The sequence below is a fragment of the Ananas comosus genome, linkage group 12 (genome assembly GCF_001540865.1).
Source record: "Ananas comosus cultivar F153 linkage group 12, ASM154086v1, whole genome shotgun sequence".
NCBI lineage: Eukaryota > Viridiplantae > Streptophyta > Magnoliopsida > Poales > Bromeliaceae > Ananas > Ananas comosus.
Window position 1 is genome coordinate 1435866 of NC_033632.1, and position 24947 is coordinate 1460812.

General features: G+C 33.6%; 4 protein-coding genes and 1 pseudogene across 5 annotated transcripts; 4 read left to right on the top strand and 1 right to left on the bottom strand.

Annotated features, from left to right (window-relative positions):
• Positions 854 to 3095, top strand: LOC109718571 (tropinone reductase homolog At5g06060-like). Its single transcript, XM_020244864.1, has 5 exons — positions 854 to 1040; positions 1218 to 1425; positions 2236 to 2452; positions 2548 to 2654; positions 2759 to 3095. Exons 1-5 carry the CDS (start codon positions 961 to 963, stop codon positions 2933 to 2935), a joined length of 789 nt encoding a protein of 262 aa, XP_020100453.1. The 5' UTR covers positions 854 to 960; the 3' UTR covers positions 2936 to 3095.
• On the top strand, positions 4848 to 7158 carry LOC109718570 (tropinone reductase homolog At5g06060-like). The gene is made up of 5 exons (XM_020244863.1): positions 4848 to 5045; positions 5207 to 5414; positions 6200 to 6416; positions 6513 to 6619; positions 6727 to 7158. The coding sequence occupies exons 1-5, from the start codon at positions 4966 to 4968 to the stop codon at positions 6901 to 6903; spliced, it is 789 nt and encodes a 262-aa protein (XP_020100452.1). The 5' UTR covers positions 4848 to 4965; the 3' UTR covers positions 6904 to 7158.
• On the top strand, positions 8669 to 11710 carry LOC109718572 (tropinone reductase homolog At5g06060-like). The gene is made up of 5 exons (XM_020244865.1): positions 8669 to 8856; positions 9274 to 9481; positions 10475 to 10691; positions 10784 to 10890; positions 11312 to 11710. The coding sequence occupies exons 1-5, from the start codon at positions 8777 to 8779 to the stop codon at positions 11486 to 11488; spliced, it is 789 nt and encodes a 262-aa protein (XP_020100454.1). The 5' UTR covers positions 8669 to 8776; the 3' UTR covers positions 11489 to 11710.
• Positions 13059 to 15685, top strand: LOC109718432 (annotated as a pseudogene).
• LOC109718708 (methylsterol monooxygenase 2-1-like) lies at positions 17335 to 23491 on the bottom strand. Of its 2 annotated transcripts, XM_020245086.1 has the most exons (8): positions 23334 to 23463; positions 22134 to 22177; positions 21140 to 21277; positions 20867 to 21012; positions 19402 to 19521; positions 18902 to 19114; positions 18496 to 18576; positions 17335 to 17765 (listed from the first exon to the last, which is right to left on the bottom strand). In XM_020245086.1, the coding sequence occupies exons 2-8, from the start codon at positions 22134 to 22136 to the stop codon at positions 17699 to 17701; spliced, it is 768 nt and encodes a 255-aa protein (XP_020100675.1). In that variant the 5' UTR covers positions 22137 to 22177; positions 23334 to 23463; the 3' UTR covers positions 17335 to 17698. The 2 variants fall into 2 exon arrangements, with proteins under 2 accessions (XP_020100675.1, XP_020100674.1); XM_020245085.1 differs by lacking the exon at positions 22134 to 22177 and having other exon boundaries at positions 23334 to 23491.

Here is a 24947-nt window from a genome sequence, read left to right on the forward strand (position 1 = left end):
TGGAGAAGCAGGATCGATCTCCACCGTTGGATCCAATTAATTTATTTTTTCGCATGACATTCTTTCATATTTTAATTTTTTTAATAAAAAATAGTATATTATCTATTAATTTCATTTATTAAATAAATAAATTTAACCTACAAAATATATATAGAGATAGCTGAGGCCTCAAGAAGACTTCGTGCATTCCACACATAAGTGCCCATGAAAAATAAATATTAAATTACTATTAACTTTGTTAAATTTAATAATTTTAATTACTTTAATTGAATAAAAATAAAATAACTAGAACCAGTAGTTAATAGTAGTGTTAAATTTAATTATATTTCTAATTTATAAAAGTATAACAATTTAAATCGAAGAAAAGTTGTTCGTGTGCCGGCTAAAAAATTATATAGTCAAGAGCCTATTTTGAAACGGCACATAGTTTAAGGGTGTTCGCAGTGAATTTGAATTTGTTAACCTTAATTAAATAGAAATTAAATTTTGGAAAAAAAAAAACAAAAAAAAGATTTGATATTGCTGGTAGAGTTTTAACACCTTTTTTGTTGGATTTGAACTTGAAATGTCAAGTATCAACCATTAAATTTTTTATCACTTGCGCTAAGGATAGTCGCTTACGTCTCTCTTGTTCTTTTTTTTTTTTTTTTGAGAGATAGATAGCATGCTATCTGCTTTGTTTATTTTATTTAGAAATAAACTTAATTAGCTAAAAATATGAATCAATTAGGATTCGAACTTGAAACCTCGGATACTAACTATCAAATCTTTTGCCACTTATTTTAGAGACGGTCAGTTACGTCTCTCTTGTTCGTATGTGTTTATAAGAGAGCCGCGAGAGGATATGTGGCCGTCCATTAATTCGTGCTTTTCTAAGAAGCCCTGCTTTATTGTGAGAAAAAGCGCTTTTCAAAAGAGATAGAGCTACCTAGAGAGAAGAGAGAGAGAGAGAGAGAGAGGATGGATTGTAGTAATAGAGGAGAGAGATGGTCTCTTGCTGGAGCAACGGCTCTGGTCACGGGAGGCACCAAAGGGATTGGGTATAATACTACAATTCACATCAATTCTCACTGTTCATATCTTTTCTTTTCTTTTCTTTTTTTCTTTTGTAAAGTTCTGAAACAGGCACTTAATTAGATCACATAAGTAACTTTATTTGTCTGCTATAGGTTAATTTACATTTTGTTTATTTGTTCTGAATTGAAAATCTTATTCAGGCATGCTGTTGTTGAAGAGTTAGCAGGATTTGGCGCGACAGTACATGTATGTGGTAGAAACGAAGTAGACCTCCAAAATTGCTTGAAGAGATGGGATGAGATGAAACTGAAAGTCACTGGATCAGTGTGTGATGTCTCTTCAAGAAGCGAAAGAGAGAAGCTGATGGAGAGGGTTCAATCCATTTTCCATGGAAAGCTCAACATCCTTGTAAGCGATATAAAACTATCTCATGTGTATATTTTACGTAATACTGAAAGACTATAGATTGATTTATGAAGAAGTTAATTAATGATATGTAGTTTCTAATCATTTCACCAATTGCATCTACTAATAGACGTATAAATTTTACAGAACACTGAAAACAGATAACAATAATAATATTGGTGGAATTGGAAATAAAAAAAATTATAAATTAGAAGAAACTTAGATTTATATTAGCCTTTTTCGCTTGCTTCTAAAACAACTTCTCTCGGTTTGAGAAGAAGAAGCATCAAATTTGATGCTTGGAGTTTTTAGCGACACTATTTGAGCCGTGCTAATCTAGCTTTTAGGCTTCTCTCAGCTTGATAGGTAAAAGCTAGCAAGTAGGTAGCTAGTCAAAAATAGCTTTTAGGCTTCAAAAGCAGAGTCTCCTATTTGAACTATTTGAGCCATGCTGATCTAGCTGTAAATATAAAACAACAAGATCTCGAACTTAGGATTTCGAATACCAGTCTTCATGTCTTCTCTGTACTGGTTATTCTATACAAAAGTTATTACGAGAAAATTAATGAAAATGTTACTACGGGCGGAAAACATTAGGAAGCAAAGTGAAATCGAGCCATACACTAGGGACCTATACAAAGGTTTTCTTCCATCAAAAGTCCATGTTCAACTATATATATAAGGAGAAATATGATACATAAATCAAGACATTTTCAACAACTCAATAGCTGTTATTTGTCTTCAAATACCCTTCTAATTTTTAACAATTATAGGATCCCATTAATTCAAATTTGTTTTGGTTCTTTTTTTTAGGTTAACAACGCAGGGACAGGCTATACTAAGCCAACTACAGAGTACACAGCTGAGGACTACTCTTTTTTGATGGCCACAAACTTTGAATCTGCTTTCCATTTAAGCCAATTAGCCCACCCCCTCCTTAAGGCATCAGGGAGGGGTAATATTGTCTTTGTATCCTCCATTGCAGGAGTTATAGGGTTCCCTGCTCTCACCATTTACGCCGCCACAAAAGGTACAAATTTTGAATTCAAATCATGTTTAAATAAATTTTGATAGTTTGATATTCGAAATGTTGTTATTGTCTCTGTGCTTTTCCTTCCCGATCAGGTGCCATGAATCAAGTCACGAAGAATCTGGCCTGCGAGTGGGCGGGCGACGACATACGCGTAAACTGCGTCGCTCCAGGGCCAATCAAAACTCCACTCATGAAACCAGTTACGTTTTCGGACCTTGTTCTTTTATACAAATTAACAATAGTAATAACTTACGTGTTATGTCACTCACTAAGATGATTCTCCTTTTTGTTATGCTTCGACAGCTGCTTGACAATGAGGAGCTCACAGCAAGAGAAGCTGCTCGGGCTCCGCTCGCACGAATCGGCGAGCCGGAGGAGGTGGCTGCAATGGTGGCTTTTCTTTGCATGCCGGCCGCGTCGTACATCACCGGCCAAGTCATTTGCGTCGACGGCGGCCGCACCATCAATGGTGCTTCGTAGCGTCCTCCCTAGCAGGTTTGTAGAAGCTGCAGAAACTTAATTTAAGGTGTTGAAACTTGGAACTAAGCTTCAGATATGTAGAAGCTCTAAGCATAGTTATGGAATTGGATGTGTTGCGTTTAGGTTCATTTCAAATGTGTGGTGTGCTTGTATTTTACAGAGTGTTNATATATATATATTTGAAAGGGTAAAATAGTAATTTTATAAAAATAACGATTGTTCCTAATCGTTCACTAACATAATCTAATTTTACAGATGCATTTGAAAGAACTTAAAAAGATAAAAAAATAATAATAATAATTTTGAGAAGTATATAGCTCGCCAGCAACTTTATTTATTGAAAAGATAACCTTAACTATAGGGGTGAGTCAACACAGGTCTCTGAGGGATAAAAAAGTATATATATATATTTTTTATATTAACTTTTTATGTGGGATAAATAAAAAATTTTAAAAATTTTAAAGGGCACGTAAGCAATTGCCTCATGATTGTTTATGTCATATAATGGCTACATAAATAGTAATAATACATAACATGGGATCGATGTGACTACGTATTATTGTGTGAAAAAGTCATAAATAAAGTGATTGTTGTGATCAAATCAGTCACTCAAAAACTGCCAAGGTAGATTTTTCTCTCGCTGTCTTAGTATGTATTATGTAGAAGTTTCAGCATAACATTTGACCATCATTATCGACCGTTCCTATCGTAAATAGTAAAAAATTTGATAGTTGATACTCGAGATTTCGAGTACGAATCCTAATTGATTTACATTTTCAACTAAGTTTATTTATAAATAAATATTTTCAACGAAAGGTGTTAACTACATATCTTTCTCAAAAAAAAAAAAAAACATTTGACCATCGTTATTGCATCATCTATGGAGAAGCAGGATCGATCGATCTCCACCATTGGATCCAATTAATTTATTTTTTCGCATGACATTCTTTCATATTTTAATTTTTTTAATAAAAAATAGTATATTATCTATTAATTTCATTCATTAAATAAATAAATTTATCTACAAAATATAGAGATAGTTGAGGCCTCAAGAAGACTACGTACATTCCACACCTAAGTGCCCAGGAAAAAATAAATATTAAATTACTATTAACTTTGTTAAATTTAATAATTTTAATTACTTTAATTGAATAAAATTAAAATAACTAGAACTAGTAGTTAATAGTAGCGTTAAATTTAATTATATTTCTAATTTATAAAAGTATAACAACTTAAATAGAAGAAAAGTTGTTGGTATGCCGGCCGAAAAATTATATAGTCAAGAGCCTATTTTGGAACGGCATATAGTTTAAGGGTGTTCTCAGTGAATTTGAATTTGTTAACCTTAATTAAATAGAAATTAAATTTTGGAAAAAAAAAAAAACAAAAAAAAAAGATTTGACATTGCTGGTAGAGTTTTAACACCTTTCTTGTTGGATTCGAACTTGAAATCTTAGGTAATCATCAAATTCTTTATCACTTGCGCTAAGAATAGTTGCTTACGTCTCTCTTGTTTTTTTTTTTTTTTTTGAGAGATAGGTAGCATGCTACCTGCTTCGTTTATTTCATTTAAAAATAAACTTAGCCGAAAATATAAATCAATTAGGATTCGAACTTGGGACCTCGAGTACCAACTACCAAGTCTTTTGTCACTTGCTCTAGAGACGGTCAGTTACGGCTCTCTTGTTTGTGTTTTTTTTTTTGAGAGAGAGAGATATGCTACATGCTTCGTTTATTTCATTTAGAAATAAACTTAGCTAGAAATGTGAATCAATTAGGATTCGAACTTGGGTCTCGGATACCAATCACCAAGCTCTTTGCCACTTGCTCTCGGGATGGTCGGTGTTACGTTTCTCTTGTTCGTATGTGTTTATAGGAGAGTGGCTAGAGGATATGTGGCCGTCCATTAATTCGTCCTTTTTTAAGAAGCCCTGCTTTATTGTGAGAAAAAGCGCTTTTCAAAAGAGATAGAGCGACCTAGAGAGAGAGAGAGAGAGAGAGAGAGAGAGAGAGAGAGAGAGAGAGAGAGGATGGATTGTAGTAATAGAGGAGAGAGATGGTCTCTTGCTGGAGCAACGGCTCTGGTCACGGGAGGCACCAAAGGGATTGGGTATAATACTACAATTCACATCAATTCTCACTGTTCATATCTTTTCTTTTTTTTCGAAGTTCTAAACCAGCACTTAATTAGATCACATAAGTAACTTTATTTGTATGCTATAGGTTAATTTACATTTTGTTTATTTGTTCTGAATTGAAAATTTTATTCAGGCATGCCGTCGTTGAAGAGTTAGCAGGATTTGGCGTGACAGTACATGTATGTGCTAGAAATGAAGTAGATCTCCAAAATTGCTTGAAGAGATGGGATGAGATGAAACTAAAAGTTACTGGATCAGTGTGTGATGTCTCTTCGAGAAGCGAAAGAGAGAAGCTGATGGAGAGGGTTCAATCCATTTTCCATGGAAAGCTCAACATACTTGTAAGCAATATAAAACTATCTATCTTATTTGTATATTTTATGTAATATTGAAAGACTGTAGATTGATTTATGAAGAAGTTAATTAATGATACGTAGTTTCTAATTGTTGCATCGATTGCATCTACTAATAGACGTATAAATTTTACAGAACACTAGAAATAGATAATAATAATAATATTGATGGAATTGAAGATTAAAAAAAAATTATAAATCAGAAGAAACTTAGATTTATATTAGCCTTTTTCGCTTGCTTTTAAAATAATTTCTCTGAGTTTGAGGAGAAGAAGAAGCATCAAATTTAACGCTTGGAGCTTTTAACAATACGAAGTAAAGCTAGCAAGTAGCCAGCTAGTCGAAAATAGCTCCTAGGCTTCAAAAGCAGAATCTCCTATTTGAACTATTTGAGCCACGCTGATCTAGCTGTAAATATAAAGCAACAAGATTTCGAATTTAGGATTTTAAATACCTACCTTCAAGCCTTCTCTGTACCGGTTATTCTATACAAAAGTTATTACGAGAAAATTAATGAAAATGTTACTACGGGCGGAAAAAATTAGGAAGCAAAGTGAAATCGAGCCATACACTAGGGACCTATACAAAGGTTTTCTTCCATCCAAAAGTCCATGTTCAACTATATATATAAGGAGAAAAATGATACATAAATCAAGACATTTTCAACAACTGATCAATAGCTGTTATTTGTCTTTGACGAATATCCTTCTAATCTTTAAAACAGTTATAGGATCCCATTGATTCAAATATATGTTTTTGTTCTCTTTTTCTAGGTTAACAACGCAGGGACAGGCTATCTTAAGCCAACTACAGAGTACACAGCTGAGGACTACTCTTTTTTGATGGCCACAAACTTTGAATCTGCTTTCCATTTAAGCCAATTAGCCCACCCCCTCCTTAAGGCATCAGGGAGGGGTAATATTGTCTTTGTATCCTCCATTGCAGGAGTTATAGGGTTCCCTGCTCTCACCATTTACGCCGCCACAAAAGGTACAAATTTTGAATTCAAATCAATGTTTAAATAAATTTTGATAGTTTGATATTCGAAATGTTGTTATTGTCTCTGTGCTTTTCCTTCCCGATCAGGTGCCATGAATCAAGTCACGAAGAATCTGGCCTGCGAGTGGGCGGGCGACGACATACGCGTAAACTGCGTAGCTCCAGGGGGAATCAAAACCCCACTCATCAAACCAGTTACGTTTTCCGACCTTGTTCTTTTTTATACAAATTAATAATAGTAATAACTTAACCTGTTATGTTACTCACTAAGATGATTCTCCTTTTTGTTATGCTTCAACAGCTGCTTGACAATGCGGAGCTCACAGCAAAAGAAGCTGCTCGGGTTCCGCTCGCGCGAATCGGCGAGCCGGAGGAGGTGGCTTCAATGGTGGCTTTTCTTTGCATGCCGGCCGCGTCGTACATCACCGGCCAAGTCATTTGTGTTGACGGCGGCCGCACCATCAACGGTGCTTCGTAGCGTCCTCCCTAGCAGGTTTACAGAAGCTGCAGGAACTTAATTTAAGGTGTTGAAACTTGGAATAAAGCTTCATCAGATATGTAGAAGCTCTAATGCAAGTATAGTTATGGTTGGGTGTGTTATATTTAGTTTCATTTCAAATGTGTAGTGTGCTTGTATTTTACAAAGTGTTATTATTCGAAACTGGGGATGAACTGCTGCAGGAGTGAAGTTTGGTGCTTGGTTACTTTCTCTAATAAATTGCTATTTGCAAGATGATGAGCCATTTAAATTCTATAGTACATACTGATAGAATTTATTGTTGGCTTAAAGGGACCAACATTTTACTCTGCGACGGGAGGTTAGATTGGAACGAGTCATATTCGAAATGATAGAAGGCCGGATTGGACTGAGTAATGTTCGAAGTGGGGTGAGATTAGTTGGGCCTAGTCACAGCCGAGGAAATGGCAGGAGGCTGAAATGGGCAGAATCACGTTCAAAATAGCATGAGACTGATTGGCCGGGTCATAATTGAGATCTGTGTATGTTGTTTTTAACGGCTCGATCTTTTGAGATTAATGGTTAGTATCAACGAACCGATATTTCATAAGAGCAAGTTTACATAAGATTTAACTATAGTTAAATAAATAAATTATTCATGCCTTAAGTAACGCATGAAACAGTGCTAAAAATATTGGTTGTTAAGATCAAAGCAACCACTCAGAAACTGCTGCAGAGTGTAAAATTTCCAAAGCCCTAGTATGCAGAAATTTTCAGCACGACATTTTGCTCTGTCGGAAATGATCTCCACCGTTGGATTCAGTTCTCAAAATTATCCCTCAAACTTTATTCATTTTGTTTGACATTCTTTCTAATCTTTTTTTTGAACATCACTATTTTTGGTCAATCATATTAAAATTTTAATTAAGTTACTATTAATTAGTTTTGTTAAAATTAATAGTTCTAATTACTTTCAATAGATAAATTTGTAGTAATTAAGAACCAAATATTAATAGGACTATCAAATTTAGTAATATCTTTAACTTAAATAAGTATAACAATTTAAATTAAAAAAACGAAATAGTTGAGTAAGTGTGGGACGAAAAATTATATACTCAAAAAGTCTATTTCAAATTTCAGAATGGCCTATAGTTGAGGGAGTTCTCACTTCTCAGTGAATTTGAATTTTTTTAACCAAAATTAAATAGAAAATCCTTCCAAATAGCCTATGTTGCTGGTTATGAACTTCTAATTTGAAATAGACTTTTTGAGTATATAATTTTTCGTCCCACACTTACTCACTTCTCAGTGAATTTGAATTTTTTTAACCAAAATTAAATAGAAAATCCTTCCAAATAGCCTATGTTGCTGGTTATGAACTTCTAATTTGATAATTTAATAAAATATTTTTAAACAACAAAATATTAAGCGACTTAAAATTTGAAAAAAAAAAAAAAGGATTTTTTTTAGAAAACGGTAGTATGCTATCTGCTTCGTTTATTTCATTAAGAAATAAACTTAGCTGGAAATGTGAATCAACTAGGATTCGAACTTAGATCTCGGATACCAATCATCAAGCCCTTGCGTTGGGACGGCCTGTAAAAAAGAAAGGGTTATTTGATGTGGCCGTAGTATGTGTTTATCTAAGAAAGGGTAGGGAATTTGTATGTGTCAATGTGTGGTGCTTTTCTGAGAAGCCCCACTGTGTTAAAGTGTGATAGAGAACTGTGAACTTCTTCCAGTCATAAATCAAAACCTAGCAAAGAAAAGGGAAAAAAATAAAAAAAATAAATGAAAAGAAATTAGAGGAGAAATTAAGTGCATGCATTTTTAAAAGAGAGAGATCTGCAGAGAGAGAGAGAGAGAGAGAGAGAGAGAGAGAGAGAGAGAGAGGATGGATTGTAGTAAGAGAGGAGAGAGATGGTCTCTTGCTGGAGCAACGGCTCTGGTCACAGGAGGCACCAAAGGGATTGGGTATATTATATTTAGTATAAACTCATATAGATTTTGATGTTAAATTTGTGTTGTCATTGGCTTATATATTTGCTTGTTTATTCACTGGTCTCCTTTTGGAACTTTTGTGCGTTTCTTTATCAAAACCTGCACTAGTTTTCCTCTTTAATAAGAGAAGTAGGTAAATAAAGGAGAAGTTGATTTTAAGTTTTGTGAAGAACTAAGGAATGATTAATATATGAAGGGGCAAAAAATTCTGGACAACTTGGAGTTTAGTGTGATTGTAAATTGCACAAAAAGAATTGAAAAAAAGGAAGTTTAGAAGGGTGAAATTTAAAATGCAAATAGTGGATTTGGTTCAATTAACTATCTTGCCTAAATTTATATTAAATTCTCTAATCATTTATATATTTGCTTTGAATTGAAAATTTTATCCAGGCATGCTATTGTTGAAGAGTTAGCAGTACTTGGTGCAACAGTGCATACATGTGCTAGAAATGAAGTAGACCTCCAAAATTGCTTGAGTAAATGGGAAAAAATGAACTTAAAAGTCACTGGATCAGCTTGTGATGTCTCTTCTAGATGTGAAAGAGAGAAACTAATGGAGAGGGTCCAATCCATTTTCAAAGGAAAGCTCAGCATACTTGTAAGTAATATAAAACTATATATCTTACATGCATATTATATATGTGCCGAAAGATTATGTATTCATCTATGAACAAGTTCATGATTTTTTCTCTATCAACAAAAAAAAAAAGTTCATGATTTAAGGGTGTTACTATATCTTTTTGAGCATATTTCCTAACAGATTGATCTTTAGATAACATAGTATCAGAGTCGATTCTAGATTCTTTTATTTTGTGAGGTCGTGGATTCAATTCTCACGTTCAACACTTAACGGGTTAAAGATGTTAATATTTTGAACCCATTTTTTACTAGATTTATTTTTTAGTTAACAAAGAATATATATATATATATATAGAGAGAGAGAGAGAGAGAGAGAGAGAGAGAGAAAGAGAGAGAGAGTTGAGCTGGAATACTATTAATAATATTTGAGTTTTTTTGCTTTCGACTTTGCCGTTTAATCAATTCCATCCTTTACATCATACAATTCAACCAACTGCCCACTCAACCCTGAAGGAACCACTATTATCATCCTACAAATTTTTATTTAAAAATTAAAAACTCGATAGCAAAAGAGTCTGAATACTATTAAGCCCAATTCTATATATGTGTATGTGTGTGGAAAGCAAGAAGTTGCGAATCCATGTTTCAATTGCGTGTACATATAGAAAATAACAAATGGGAAAACTTAGGTCTGCATTGAAGACAATTAAGCAGTTTTTCGCTTGACTCTAAAGCAAAATCCCTGTTAGAGCTGGTAGGTGGCCAACATTAGCTTCTATTATAGGCTACGAAAGCAGAAGTTCTAATCTGAATCATTGGAGCAACAACTACAATGAAAATATCGCTGCAAGCGAAAATATCCTAGGTACCAAAGTGAAATTGGACCATATCCTAGGGACTATCTCCCTTGTTTTAAAAGATTCTATCTAAAGAGCTGTTAATTTGTCTTTGAATATATTACTAAAATTAATAATATATGATCCAAATAATCTATATTTTGGCTCTCTTCTAGGTTAACAATGTAGGAACAGGGCAATCTAAGCCAACTACAGAGTACACAGCAGAGGACTACTCTGTTACCATGGCCACAAACTTTGACTCTGCTTTCCATCTAAGCCAATTAGCCCACCCCTTTCTTAAGGCATCAGGGAGGGGTAATATTGTCTTTATATCCTCCCTTGCAGGAATTACAGGGTTCCCTTCTTTCTCCATCTATGCAGCAACTAAAGGTAGATAGATAGATACATGTGAATTCGATTTTTTTTTTTTCGTTTTAACTAAATTTTGATATATATGCTTGATTTTCGAAATCTTGTACTAGGAGCCATGAATCAAGTCACGAAGAATCTGGCCTGCGAGTGGGCGGGTGATAACATACGCGCGAATTGCGTAGCTCCCGGATCAATCAAAACTCCGCTCGCGAAATGGGTAACATTCGCAGAGTTTTATTTTAGAAAATACTTCAAATATCACTTTAGCACTCTGTTATTTAAAGTGCATCAATTTAGTATCCTGTAATTTTATTTTTTCTTTTTTCATTAGTCCTTTCATTAATTTTTTATTAAATCATATACAAAAAACTTCATACACCTCACATGTAATTTATCGAATATTTATTTTAGTATCATTTAATTTTAACTTCATCACTAATTTAACAAAAAAATTAGTGAATAGAATAACAAAAAGAAAAAAAAATAAAACTACAGAATACGAAAGTGATATATTTTAAATCATAGGATACTAAAGTGAGAAAGTGCGAAACCACAAATATGGTATTTAAAGTTTTTTTTCATTTTATTTTATAAATTTGTTGTTACAGCAGTTGTTCCATCTTGTTGTGCTTAAACAGCTACTTGACAATGAGGAGCTCATGGCGAGAGAAACTGCTCGGATTCCGCTCGCGCGAATCGGCGAGCCGGAGGAGGTGGCTTCGACGGTGGCTTTTCTCTGCATGCCGGCGGCGTCGTACATCACTGGCCAAGTCGTTTGCGTCGACGGCGGCCGCAGCATCAACGGAGCTTCTTAGTGTCCTCCCTAGCTAGCAGGTTCATGAAGCTTATGTAGAAACTTATACAGGTGTTGAAACTTTTGGAAGCGCTTCACATATATATAGAAGCTCCAAGTGCATATATACATATAATATAGTTATGTTGGATGTGTAACTTGTGTTACTCTTCAAAGTGTATCTAGTTTGCTTGTATATGTAACATTTTTTTTATTGGAACCATCCTTTTCGTGCTTCAATCTTTATCATCAGCTTGTTTTAGTTTTTATATCATGGTAGAAGGAAAAAAAAAAAAAAAAGAAAAAGAAGGAAAAATGGACATCTAAGAAGTTTGAAAATGGTGTAAAATTATCTGAATAATAATATATTTCTATTGAACATCTCTAGATATAGGTCTAGAGCTTTAGTGTGCAGAAATTTTCCAAAGCTCTAGTGTGCAGAAATTTTCAGCACGACATTTTGCCCTGTCTGAAATGATCTCCACCGTTGGATCCAGTTCTCGAAATTATCCCTCAAACTTTATTCATTTTGTTTGACATTCTTTCTAATCTTTTTTTTTTTTTTTTGAACGTCACTATTTTTGGTCGATCATATTAAAATGTTAATTAAGTTACTATTGATTAGTTTTGTTGAAATTAATAGTTTTAGTTACTTTCAATAGATAAATTTGTAGTAATTAAGAACCAAAAATTAATAGGAGTATCAAATTTAATAATATCTTTAATTTAACCGATCGAGTATAACAATTTAAATAAAAAATAGTTGAGTAAGTGTGGGTCGAAAAATTATATACTCAAAAAAGTCTATTTCAAAATGGCCTGTAGCTGAGGGAGTTCTCAGTGAATTTGAATTTTTTTGACCAAAATTAAATAGAAAATCCTTCCAAATAGCATATGTTGCTCCTTATGAATTTCTAACTTGATAAAATATTTTAAAACAACAAAATATTAAGAGACTTAAAATTTGAAAACGAAAGGGATTGATGCGGTCATCGTATGTGTTTAGCTAAGGGGGCATTTGGTTTGGCGTAAAACGAATTGAAAAATTAACTTTGGTATGAAAAATACTTTTTCGCTTATTTGGATCGACGTAAGAATATTTTTTCGTAAAAATATTTTTATAAATTTGGAAAAAAAAATTAAAGTTTTCATCTTTTACTGTTTTTCGGCGGAAAATAAAAGTTCAAACTGGATAAAACTTTTTTCATTCATTTTTTTTCTATCGAACCAAATAAACATAAATTTTTTTTCTTTTCAATCAAACAAATATCGACGAAGAACTATTTTTTTTCCTACAAACTAAATAAATACTATAAAACATAATTTTTTTTCCATTTTTTTTTTCTACGAAAAATTATTTTTTTTATGATTTTACGTCCAACCAAACAAATAAACCTAGTAACAGTGGCCTGAGAATGCACACGCGGCCGTAGTATGTGTTTAGCTGAGAATGGGTAGGGAATTAGGAATAAATATGTGGCCGTAGCTGTAGCTAATAAGTGTGGTGCTTTTCTAAGAAGGCCCACTGTGTTAAGTGTGACAGAGAACTGTGAACTTCTTCCAGTTATTATAAATCAAAACCTAGCAAAGAAAAGGGAAAAAAATAAAAAAAATAAATAAAAAGAAATTGGAGGAAAAATTAAGTGCATGCATTTTTAAGAGAGAGAGAGAGAGAGAGAGAGAGGATGGATTGTAGTAAGAGAGGAGAGAGATGGACACTTGCTGGAGCAACGGCTCTGGTCACAGGAGGCACCAAAGGGATTGGGTATATTATATTTAGTATAAACTCATATATATTTTAATGTTAAATTTGTGTTGTCATTGGCTTATATATTTGCTTGTTTATTCACTAGTCTCCTTTTGGAACTTTTGTGTGTTTCTTTATCAAAACCTGCACTTGTTTTCCTCTTTAATAAGAGAAGTAGAAAAATAAAGGAGAAGTTGATTTTAAGCTTTGTGAAGAACTAAGGAATGATTAATATATGAAGGGGCAAAAAATTCTGGACAACTTGGACTTTAGTGTGATTGTAAATTGCACAAAAAGAATTGAAAAAAAGAAAGTTTAGAAGGGTGAAATTTAATATGCAAATAGTGGATTTGGTTCAATTAACTATCTTGCCTAAATTTATATATATTAAATTCTCTAATAAGTCCCATCAGTAGTTAATTTATTGTCACATAATGATGAAAGATTTTTCAGGCTCTCACTTAAGTTAGATTATTGTTCACTGCATGAAATATAAGCTTTGGAATTATTAAAATAATTTAAAAGTATTTTTCTCATCATGTTTCTCTCATGTACTTAATTTTCTCTAACGAAAAAAGTTCTAAATCTTCTTTTGGTAAAAGGGTTTGTCGTATGTTACAGAAACTAATACAAACAGGCATTTATTAAAGCCTATAATAAACCTTTTTTTTGTCTATTCTTGCTTAATTTCAAGGTGAGGATAATCTTAAATTTGTGGGGAATAAGGTATAATATATCGATAGAGGGGCAAAAAGTCATAGACCCACATGAACTTTCATGTGATTGCAAATCGCAAAAAGTAAAGAAATAAAGAAATAAATAAATAAAAAGTTGAGTTTCCTTGCAACAAAAGTTCCAGATATGCCTTTTTTTTTACTACTATTTTGCAAAAATACTTTGTTGCTGCTTCTTTTAAGTTAGAGATATGTTCCAAAAATTGATCCAAATAGGCACCTTAAAATCCGTAATTAGCCTTATTTGTCTATTCTTGATCAATTTAAACTTATATTTATTTATTTTGAATTGAAAATTTTTATGTAGGCGTGCCATTGTTGAAGAGTTAGCAGGATTTGGCGCGACAGTGCATGCATGTGCTCGAAATGAAGCAGATCTTCAAAATTGCTTGAGGAAATGGGAGACGATGGACTTAATAAAAGTCACCAGGCAATCGGTGTGTGATGAAGTTCCTCTAAGAAACGAAGAGAGAACTAAATAGGAAAGTGTTCAATCCATTTTCCAGGGAAAGACTCAGCATACTTGTAAGCAATATAAGAAGTCTTACCTAATTCATGATCTAACGCCCCTGCTTTTCATCCTCCTCTAGAGGATCATCTGATTGTATCACTCCATGTAGCTAAGTTTATCTTCTAAATGGAATGACGGGTCATAAAGAAGCGAATGCTATATTTTTATCATCAAAAAAAAAAAAAATCTACCTAATTTAGTATGCTTAAATATGACAAGACATTATATATTTGATCTATGAAAGTTAATCAAAAGTTAGAAAATGCATCGAAACGCAAGTCATGTAATTCGATTGCAACTCTACTAAAATAGATATTGATAGCTGTTAGTTATGGGCCCCTCTGATATCTTTAATTAAAAAAAAATAGACAAACTAGGGTCTACTATTAATTCAAACAAAAAGATGGTTTGTTTTGGTTTCTCTTTTTCCTAGGTTAAACACGCAGGGACAGGCTATAAATCAAAGCCAACTAACAGACGTAAAACAGCCTGAGGACTACTCTTTAATGATGACGCCACCCAACTTTGAATCTCTTCGTTTAAGCCAATAGCCCACCCCCTTCATTAAGGCGTCCGGAGAGGGGTAATATTGTACTTTATATAATCCTCCATTGGCAGGACTCGTTAAGGTTCCCATATTATTCTCCGTTTATAGCGCAACTAAAGGACTACGTAGAAGTTTGAATTCACATTCATTGATATTATGAGTAAAATTTGATTGTTTTAGATAATTTGAAATGTTATTAACTGTACCCTTCTATGGATTTTATTGATCAGGAGCAATGAAATCAAGTCACAAGAAACTTGGGCCTGCGAGTGGGCGAAGCGAAACACATACGCGTTAAACCTGTGTAAGCTCAGGGCACAATCAAAACTCCGGCTCGCAGCAAACAGGTTACGTTCTCAGAACTATCGTTTTTAAGAAAAACGATTTACATTGTTCTGGTTTTACTCCGAAGGCTCTACTTATGTTAGTGAATTGTTGAGACATGATCCTCTTCTTAGTATTCTCGACAGCTGCTTGAACAATGAGGAGCTCACAGCAAGAGAAGCATTCCCTGATTACCCGCTCAGGCGAATTGGCGAGCGGAGGAAGGTGGCTTCAATGGTGGCTTATCTTTGCATGACGCTGCTTCGTATATCACGAGCCAAAGTCATTACTGCGTTGACGGCGGTCGGAGCCATCAACGGTGCTATGACCCAAGTGTAGAACTTACAGGTGTATGAAGCATAGAATTAGTTCATTATAAATAAATATAATATATATATATAATAAATAACATAATATATATACTATACTAATATATATATATAAGTTATATATATATAAATATATGTATGAAGCTAGAATGCTATTGATCAGGCAAAACGAACTTTGTTTGTCCACCCCCATCTTATTTTCAGATGATGGACAGCCTCCAAATCCGATGAATACCAGGTACCTACCAAATTGAACATGACGTACTACCACTTGAAGTGGTTCTAGAAAATCTAATTTCATACATTATTCGATAATTAGTTCTCTTTCCTCGAGTGGACACAAAAATAAACGAGCTGAAATGCAATATTATTTAAAAAATGATGATACAGACGTCTTGTAATCAAGAATCAAAGTATAAATCTTATTTTTAAATAGTTTAAATGTATTTATTTAACAAAATCTAATTTACATTTGTGATATCTTTACGCCATTAAAATGATGAAACGTCTAACCTATATCGACCCATCTAACAATTAATATAAATTTTTCCGAACACCTTCTTAATCAATTAAACCACCTTACGACAAAACAACACAAAAATTAATGTCGCAATTCTGAAATTCCATCAATTTCTAAACCTATCAAGTGTAATAGAGATCACTGCTTCCCCATAGCTCGCGATCGATCCGCCCTTCTAGATGCCCTCCTCCACATCGATCCGGAAAACAACATGGAACTGCAGCACCACAGAGCTGTTTCTCCCTCGCCTCATTTCTAGCTCAAATGTATCTCATAGTACCCACCCTACATAAACCCTCCCTACTCACCCTCACCCACTCCACAAATACTATACACATAATCACCGTATCCTTATATACTATATAGAAAGCTCAAAAGATAATAGTATGTGGTTGGATGTGTTTTCTTATTCACTTTAGATGTATTTCAAATATGCAGCGTGCTTGTAGTTAAGAAAGTGTCGTTATTCAAAACCGGGGTTGAACTGCAGCAGGAGTGAAGTTTGGTGCTTGTTTACATTCTCTAATAAATTATTATTTGTAAGATGATGATCGACTTAAATTTTAGTGCATATTGATAGAATTTAAGAGTAAGTTTGCATAAGATTTGACTTAATAGTTAAATAAATAAATTATTCATGCCTTAAGTAGCGCATGAAGAAGTCTTAAAAATATTGGTTGTTAAGATCAAAGCAACCACTCAGAAACTGCTTAATACTACAGGGCGTAAATTTTCTCAAGCACTAGTACGCAGAAATTTTCAGCACGACATTTTACCCTGTCATCGTTATAGCTACAATTGGAGAAATAATTGTTTATGCCAAACGAACAAACGTAAGTAATATAAAACATGGGTTGAACAAGCATGCAAAAAAGTCCTAAAACTAATGGTTGTTATGATCAAAGCAGCCATACAGAAACTGCCCAACATTGTGGGGTGCAGATTTTCCGCTGCCCCAGCATGCAGAAATTTTCAGCACAACATTTGACCCTGTCATTACATCATCTACTGAGAAGTGGGATCATTCTCCACCAACAGATGCAGTTTTTGCCGAAGCTTATAACAACATGACCGCCGCGTGGTACGAAAAGAAATGTGAGACCGTCATTTCAACTTCAACCAAATTACAGATCTCCTAATCTTTTAACTACAGTGCTATCAGAACACTCAAAAATATTTAATTTCGTCATAGCCGCATGCCAATGAAAGGATGGTTGATTGAAATAAATAATTGTCCATCCAGTAGATTTTAAGTTTTGAATAGAAAAGTTGAAGAATATAAGCCAAAAGACAGATCAGTTGGTGAATTGGATTGCCGACGGGAAATACATTCATCATGCAGGCGAAATAAGCAAACAAAACCTCACCTCCTTTCTAGGTTGCCAATCAAGACAAATTTTTATGCCTATTCTTTCATTATCAAAACAAAGGAACATCAGGCACATTTAAAACCAAAATCCAAATGCCCTCAGAAGTGCTTTTGAGATGTGAGAAAGCTAGTAGGTACCTTCTTCAAGAATTTACAGTTGCTTCATTTCTTCCCCCAGGGCCTTTAGCTTACGGTAACCTTTGTCGGTGCCAAATAGCCTGTTATAGAGACCAAGGAAATAATGAAAACAGTTATAAATTGGAAAAAGAAATAAAAAATACCTATATCTTGCCTCTTGGTTTTTTCACAGGCAGTGCAGAGGATTTTAGCTTTTGCAGGACATAGAGCATTATGTTGGTTAACGTAAATCATTTACAATGAATTAGGTATACTTTCCAACTATGCCATTGCAACATGAAGCAACCAACTTTGCTTGGCTTCTAGAACACAAACTGAAGCAGCAATTCAACGTGTGAATAATATGTGTGGAACTTTGTTGGCAAGCTTTTCAGCCACAAGATTAAAAGCTCCAATTTAAAGCTTCTCCCGCTGCAACAGGAAGCTTTTTTTAAAAAAATATGGTTACTTGGTATATAGTTGGTGATATACTTTTGGACAAATTTCAAATGTGTCATTCACAAGCTCGACAGTGTCATATGTATGTCCCTCAACAGTTTTTATTAATACAAAGGCAATTATGATATTTTAAGCTTTGTATGGCACCTAGTTATATAAATTATGGGTGCTAGTGGGTACAAATGAAAATTTTTCTAATTGTTTAGATCTGGACTGATAGTTCTAAGACAATAATCAAGGCTGCAATTCATCCAATGAGCTGGGCCTTTGCTTAATTCTTACCAATTTCAAAATTTGTTCAACTGGGACCAGATTGATGACTTCAACTACATCAGTTATCTTACATGTACATATTAGAAAACTGATACTCACCAGTCCATGTAGATAAAAGTAGACGCGTAGTTTCCAGATTTTGTATAAAGCACGCGATGGTGGTAGTCATGAAAGTCGGCACTGTAAAAGCAATCGTCAAGTGTGAGTGATGAGAAGTACAAGAACAAATGGACAAGAGGCTTCTACATATATATATCCCCGTAAAATCTGAATTTTCAAACTCACCTGTTCATTTTTCTTACAAAAAATGCTATTTTCTTCCAATTCATGGGGAAGAGGCTTTGTAATTCCGTAAGTACAATAACGTATATTTAAGAATTAAGATTTTAAGAGTCCCGGTGAAAACTCAAATTTTGCAGGGATGTATGTAAATACATAACTTTACTGGGGAATATAAGTCATTGGTAACATGAAAAGAGAAAAAAATGATTTAGTTTGGCCTCACCCTCCATACAACGGCAAGAAATTTGATGGGCTCCATGGAAAGTGGTACCCGCTGTGAGCTTCAACTGTTTCCAATACTCTCAACACCATCCATAGCCACAAAGTTAATAGGTGAGGGCCGGTGAGAGCAGGCCCTATAACGGTAGCAAAGCCAAGGAACAGTATTTCAGCAGGATGGGCATACTCTGAGGTCAATCCAAAAGGCGTAGCATATCTGCATGTAATTTGTCAATTAGTAATAAAGAAGAGAGGGCCTTAATATCTATATCCCTGTGCAAATATATATTACATATATCCTGCGAAAGTTGAATTTGGTTGTCCCTCAAATGTGGGGAAGTTGGTTTTGTATTAAAAAATGTTTCTAAAAGGGGGTCATTTGCAATTACAATGGTAGGATATTCAATTTTCAGGGATTTATATAAACAGATAATATCCCACAGTGCATATGTATATATCTCAATAAGAAATAAAGGAATCATCTATGAGGCAAATATTACTTACTCATGATGAACACTGTGAACATGCTTGTACAGCCATTTTGTGTGTAACACTCTGTGGCCCCAGTAAAATACAAAATCCTCCAAGATGAAGTAGAAAAGAATTTGAGAAAGGATAACAGTCCTACAGGAACAGATGATTTACATAGTTTTAAAATGTCAGCAAGCATTTACATATACCGAATCTCATAGTTTAGATATTTAGATATATATGTACCCCTACAAAATATTTATGTGTAAATATAGACATAATCTGATTCTTCATTTACTCCCATCAAAAACTTAGTTTCTTTTCTTTTTCTTTTTTTTTCTTTATAAAAACTTAGTTTCTTGCACATGCCTTATTAGAAATGCCTCTCTGCAAAAACATTTTCACAATACAAAATAAAAGAAGAAATGATACATCTAAGGGCGTGTTTGGTTCGAAGTCGGAGTCGAAATCGGAATCGGAATCAAAATAAGCTGGAATCGGAATCGGAATGACTCATTACCTAATTCTGTTTGGTTTATCACCTGAATAGGAATCGGAATAAATCATTCCCATTATCAGTGTTTGGTTCAGGTGGATATAAAAAACGTAATCAAATTAATATACTAACATTATCTTTATAATATATTAATTTAAATTCAAATTAAAAATTAAATATTAAAAATTTACATCAAAATTTTGAAATAATGTCAAAATTTTAAATCTATTTTTTTTTAAAAAAAATTAAACTTTGAAGTTGAGTGGATAATTCAAAATATGAAACTAAATTTTGATTTATTCAAATTCAAACTTAAAATTACAATTTAAATTTTAATTTGAATCCATAAATTTAATTTAAGTTTGAAATAAAATTTGAATAAAACTTTATATAAATTAAAATTTAATTTAAATTCAAATTCATAAGTTAGATTTGAAATACTTGATTAAATTTTAATTTTTAATTTAGGTTTAAATTAAAATTTAAAATTATATATTTAATTTTTAAATTTTAACTCATATTTTAATTAAAAAAATTGAAAAAATAAATTTAATCCGAATAAATATCCATTCCGTCCGGATTCAACTTTCAATCCGGCCTCCTAGACCGGATTGAAAAAGAGGTGATTGGGGGATTCCCATTCCACTCGGGAATCGGAATCGGAATGGGACTCCTGCGTACCAAACACCCACAAACGGATTTACCCATTCCGATTCCGATTCCAGGGTGAAAAAAATGCGAACCAAACACGCCCTAAGAGTATGAACAAAATTTCAGATTTACATGGGTATAAATGAGCATAGAATAACTTTGCAAAGATAAACCAGTAAAATCCCCTTCACTCATATTTATTTACATTTTGATTTCATGTATACAATTATAAGCAATTTTTTTTTCTTTGAAATTTCTTTTGTTAAAGGGCAGATTTATATGAAACGAGGGAATTTTCATATGAATATTGAATTGAGAGTTGAGAGTTTCTGAAAAGTAAGCTGGGAGTACCAATGAGGCAATGGGAGACTGCTTTTAAGGCCCATGAATCTGAAGGTGGGATAGGAAACAATCATAACTGGCAAGTTCACGCATACGTGGTACAGAATTAGCAGCAGAACACATCTATCTTGTGAAGCAGGAGCATTGCTCTTTTTCTGCAAACAAAACACATGTTTCTCTTAAAATGTAAAGATGAAAGCCAGAATTTTGTGCAAGAAAATGCTAGCTACTGAAAAAAAAAAAAACAACAAGAGCCACTTTCAGCAGTTCATCTAAGCAAACCTGAATTTTGTATTTGCTGAAAAGCCCAGATCTCTCGAAGTATAAAGATGGAAGGCCCGATAAGAAGAAGACACTTTCATGTATTATGAAAGTTACCACAGTAGCCAATTGAAATTCACTGAAATGAGTTATCAGATACTGCAACACCAAATTTAAAAAGGGTATTATGTCTAATTCATAGCAGCTAGCAGGTAATAAAGTAGCAGTATATACAAAATCATACAACTGCAGAAAATTATCATTTTTTGAGGAAAGTAATTTATTAGACATTTTATCAATTTTCTCTGAGATGTTTCCGTATTACTTTTTCAGTATATTCTAGTGCTATTTTCTTGCTTTGAAGTTTAAATCATGTCTTAAAAAACAGCCATGTCCTGAAAATCATCATAAATGCAATAAGTAATTATATATCAAACCAAGTCCAGTAACATACCTGAAATATCAGACCTATCTATTTCATTAAGCCAAAAATGTTCCAACTGTTTGCTCCATCTTACTATTTGATAGGTCTAGCTGGTTTAGTCAACTCGAACTAATAGATTTTTCATTCTTTACATGAGAGATCAGTAATCTAAATAAACTGATGGCAGCATTAGGACCCATTGCAGGTATCATATCAGAGATCGTCAAACCTCTTGAAGACACTCCAACTATCAAAAAGCTATTATACGAAAGCACCGAAATCTAAGACTAACAGAACAGGAAACCGTCAAACAACTCAAAATCACAAACTCACCATCCATTTTCACTTTTCAAGTTCTTGACCACCACAGAGATATCTCAATATAACTTTAATAAAATATTTAGTTCTAAGGAATCAATATAAGAAGCTACTTTACTAAATCCTTCTCATCAAGAAGAACTCCAAAATCACATCTCTCAGTAAGAGAAGCAAGTATCAATCAATGTGCCCAAAATGCATACAAATCTTTTTACAAACGAACACAGATAAAACAGAGAGAGGAGTATATCATAGCATAATTGTAGATCTGACCATGTTCCTGTGATTCAGGTTCTAATCTCTGTAGCACTACAAACCTGCATTGGAATTCAGCGAATGGAGTAGATCAACAAGTAGCTTCTCGCTTACCAATTTCTCAATTATAGACTAAACACACCAATTTAACTTCTAGACAGCCCTAAACACCATTATTACGATCTAGATACTTCTAACAACAAATTTAAGGGACCTACTGAACACAAAGAGCTCCATAACCACAGTTATTGAAGGATATGAATCCATCTAATGATCTTACAAACAGCAGATGAATCCAACTGCAAAAAACACAAAATAACATTCATAGGAGTCTCCAGTATCACCCAAAAACCATCAAACAACTCAGAATCACAAGCTCAGAATCCATTTGTGCCAGAGTACCTTCATTGTTACATTACCCGCACCAATATAACAACTAAAAGCCCAAAACACCATTAATACGGTCTAACTACGAACGAAACCTACATTATTGAATCCCAATGAACAAGAAGAGCTCCACAATCACACTTCTGAAGGAGAGAAGACTCCATCTAATAATCCAAAATGCATGCAAATATAAACGCAAAGAACACGAATCAAACAGCTAGAGCATCCATTTTCGCCCACAAACCACCAAAATAAATTTTCCTCAAAAAAAAACAAAACTCCAAAATAAATTAAACCGCAAGGTCAATCTATTTTTGCCTTCTGATTCATTGATTGTTACACTGCACGCACCAATCTAAACAAATAGAAGACCCGAGAAAACTACGAACACGATCTAAATCCTTCCAATGGATCAGTATAAGAAGCTACATTACTGAAACCCAATCAACAAAACGAGCTCCAAAAATCACAGCTAGCTATTAAGTCCGATCAGGAAGAACACAAATCAAGCACCTAAAAGAGCATCTCAGTCCGCCCAAAAACCATCAAACGAATCTAAATCCCAAGCTCAATCCATTTTTGCCTTCCCATTCCTCGATCCTTACACTACACGCACCAATCTAACAACTACAGAGCCCATAAACACCGAAGACGATCTAAATCCTTCCAATGGATCAATATGAGAAGCTACATTACTAAAGACTAATCAACAAAAACTGCTCCAAAATCACACCACTCGGAGAAGAGTAGAATCCACCAAATCTACAAAAATGCGCACGGATTCGATCGGAAAAGAGCACGAATCGAAGAGCGAGAGGAGTCGATCGTTACCAGCCACCCGGATTCGAGGAGAGACGCCATGGATTTCGCGGGAGAGGGGAGGTGAAGGCCACGAGAGCCCGACCGAGGCGATCTCACCGATATTTAGAGGCGAGATTTAGGGAGGAGAGAGAGAGAGAGAGAGAGAGAGAGAGAGAGAGACGAAGAGACATGAGAGGTGGTGATCTGTGCTGCAGGTAATTTGAATACGACGGGTACGCATAAGCCGTCGCCAGGCTGTCGTTGGAAAATTCATTTTGTGGACAATGTCTGCCACGTCGTCACATCGACCACTTAACATCAAGTCTTTACTTTTCTCCTGGTTTTTGTTCAAACGTTTCCTTCAAGTCCCGGTCACTTTCTAACTAAAATTTTAATGTAATCGAAAGCGAAGTCTCCTATTGAAAGTTTGCTATGATCAGAACCTAGTACTAGAGTCCACAATATCTGCTAGTTTTTAATTCTAGTGGTTAAAATTTAGAAAAAACTTCAAATATCTTTTTTTTTTTTTTTTNATCTTTTTATTATTGATTTTATTAATTTTTTTGTTAAATCAGTAACAAAGTTAAAGCTAAAAGGTACTAAAGTGAATATTCAATAAATCTATATCGGGTATCTGAAATTTTTTGTATATAATTTAACGAAATATTAACAAAAAAACAAATAAAAAGATAAAAATAAAACTATAGGACACTAACTTGATACACTTTAAACCATATGGTACTAAAGTGAAAAAAGTGCGAAATCACAGCCACACGGATGGTATATGAAGTTTACCCTAAAAATTATAGTTAGATAAACTATTGCATGGAGTTCAATGCTATTTTAGCAAATAATAGAGTTTTACATGTTCTGCCAAAACAAAGATCCACATAGGTTCTTATCTTTTGACAAAATATATGCTAACTCTACTTATTTTATAATTTTATTTAGATAGTATGCACTCGCATCTTAGAGAGCGAAATTCAAGATTCTAATGCAGCTACGAAATATGGGGCAATGGGTTGCATAATAGATAAAAGGGGCAATTTCATGACTACCCTTGTAAAATTTAAAAATATCATAAATATTCTTTAAAATTTTAAATTTTCATTAATATCCTCTCAAACCTCATAAACTATCATAAATTCCTTATTATCATTCTCTATTTGCTTTTGTTAATTTTATAAGGTAAAATGACATTTTTATCCCTAATTGTTGGTGAGTAAAAGTGTATGGAGACCCCTCACCTATAGGTATATTATAAAATAGAGCCCTTCAACATTTTTTTTTTTATTAAGGCCTCTTAAGCTTTTAGTTTTTTTATTAGGTTTTTGCACGTAGTAAAATTTCTTAATCAAGAAATCTCATTTATTGATTTACTATTTTTTTTTAAAAATTTGCTTAATAAAAATCACTCAATTGTAAAAAGAAAATAAAATTAAGGAGGTGTAAATAAAAAAAATTAAAATTAAAAGTCGTTCAAATGGCCTATTGGTGAAAAAAACTTTGCGAACTTTCATTTTATTATAGAAAATGAATTTTATATGAATGACACATAAAAAATACTTTACTATCAAAAATTTTGACTATCTATTTTTTTTGTGTAATGTATGTAAATTATTATACTTAAATAGAATTAAAAAT

Bases quoted from the DNA above. Each gene is read 5' to 3' on its own strand.
- LOC109718708 (XM_020245085.1), bottom strand. From the start codon at position 23,363: ATGGCGTCTCTCCTCGAATCCGGGTGGCTG. The intron at 21,278-23,333 runs GTAACGATCGAC...TTGGTGTTGCAG, and splicing joins TCCTCGAATCCGGGTGGCTG to TATCTGATAACTCATTTCAG. The intron at 17,766-18,495 runs GTGAGTATCAGT...TCTCTATAACAG, and splicing joins ACTTTTATCTACATGGACTG to GCTATTTGGCACCGACAAAG.
- LOC109718572 (XM_020244865.1), top strand. From the start codon at position 8,777: ATGGATTGTAGTAAGAGAGGAGAGAGATGGTCTCTTGCTGGAGCAACG. The intron at 8,857-9,273 runs GTATATTATATT...AATTTTATCCAG, and splicing joins GGAGGCACCAAAGGGATTGG to GCATGCTATTGTTGAAGAGT. The intron at 10,891-11,311 runs GTAACATTCGCA...GTGCTTAAACAG, and splicing joins AAACTCCGCTCGCGAAATGG to CTACTTGACAATGAGGAGCT.
- LOC109718571 (XM_020244864.1), top strand. From the start codon at position 961: ATGGATTGTAGTAATAGAGGAGAGAGATGGTCTCTTGCTGGAGCAACG. The intron at 1,041-1,217 runs GTATAATACTAC...AATCTTATTCAG, and splicing joins GGAGGCACCAAAGGGATTGG to GCATGCTGTTGTTGAAGAGT. The intron at 1,426-2,235 runs GTAAGCGATATA...TCTTTTTTTTAG, and splicing joins ATGGAAAGCTCAACATCCTT to GTTAACAACGCAGGGACAGG.
- LOC109718570 (XM_020244863.1), top strand. From the start codon at position 4,966: ATGGATTGTAGTAATAGAGGAGAGAGATGGTCTCTTGCTGGAGCAACG. The intron at 5,415-6,199 runs GTAAGCAATATA...CTCTTTTTCTAG, and splicing joins ATGGAAAGCTCAACATACTT to GTTAACAACGCAGGGACAGG. The intron at 6,620-6,726 runs GTTACGTTTTCC...ATGCTTCAACAG, and splicing joins AAACCCCACTCATCAAACCA to CTGCTTGACAATGCGGAGCT.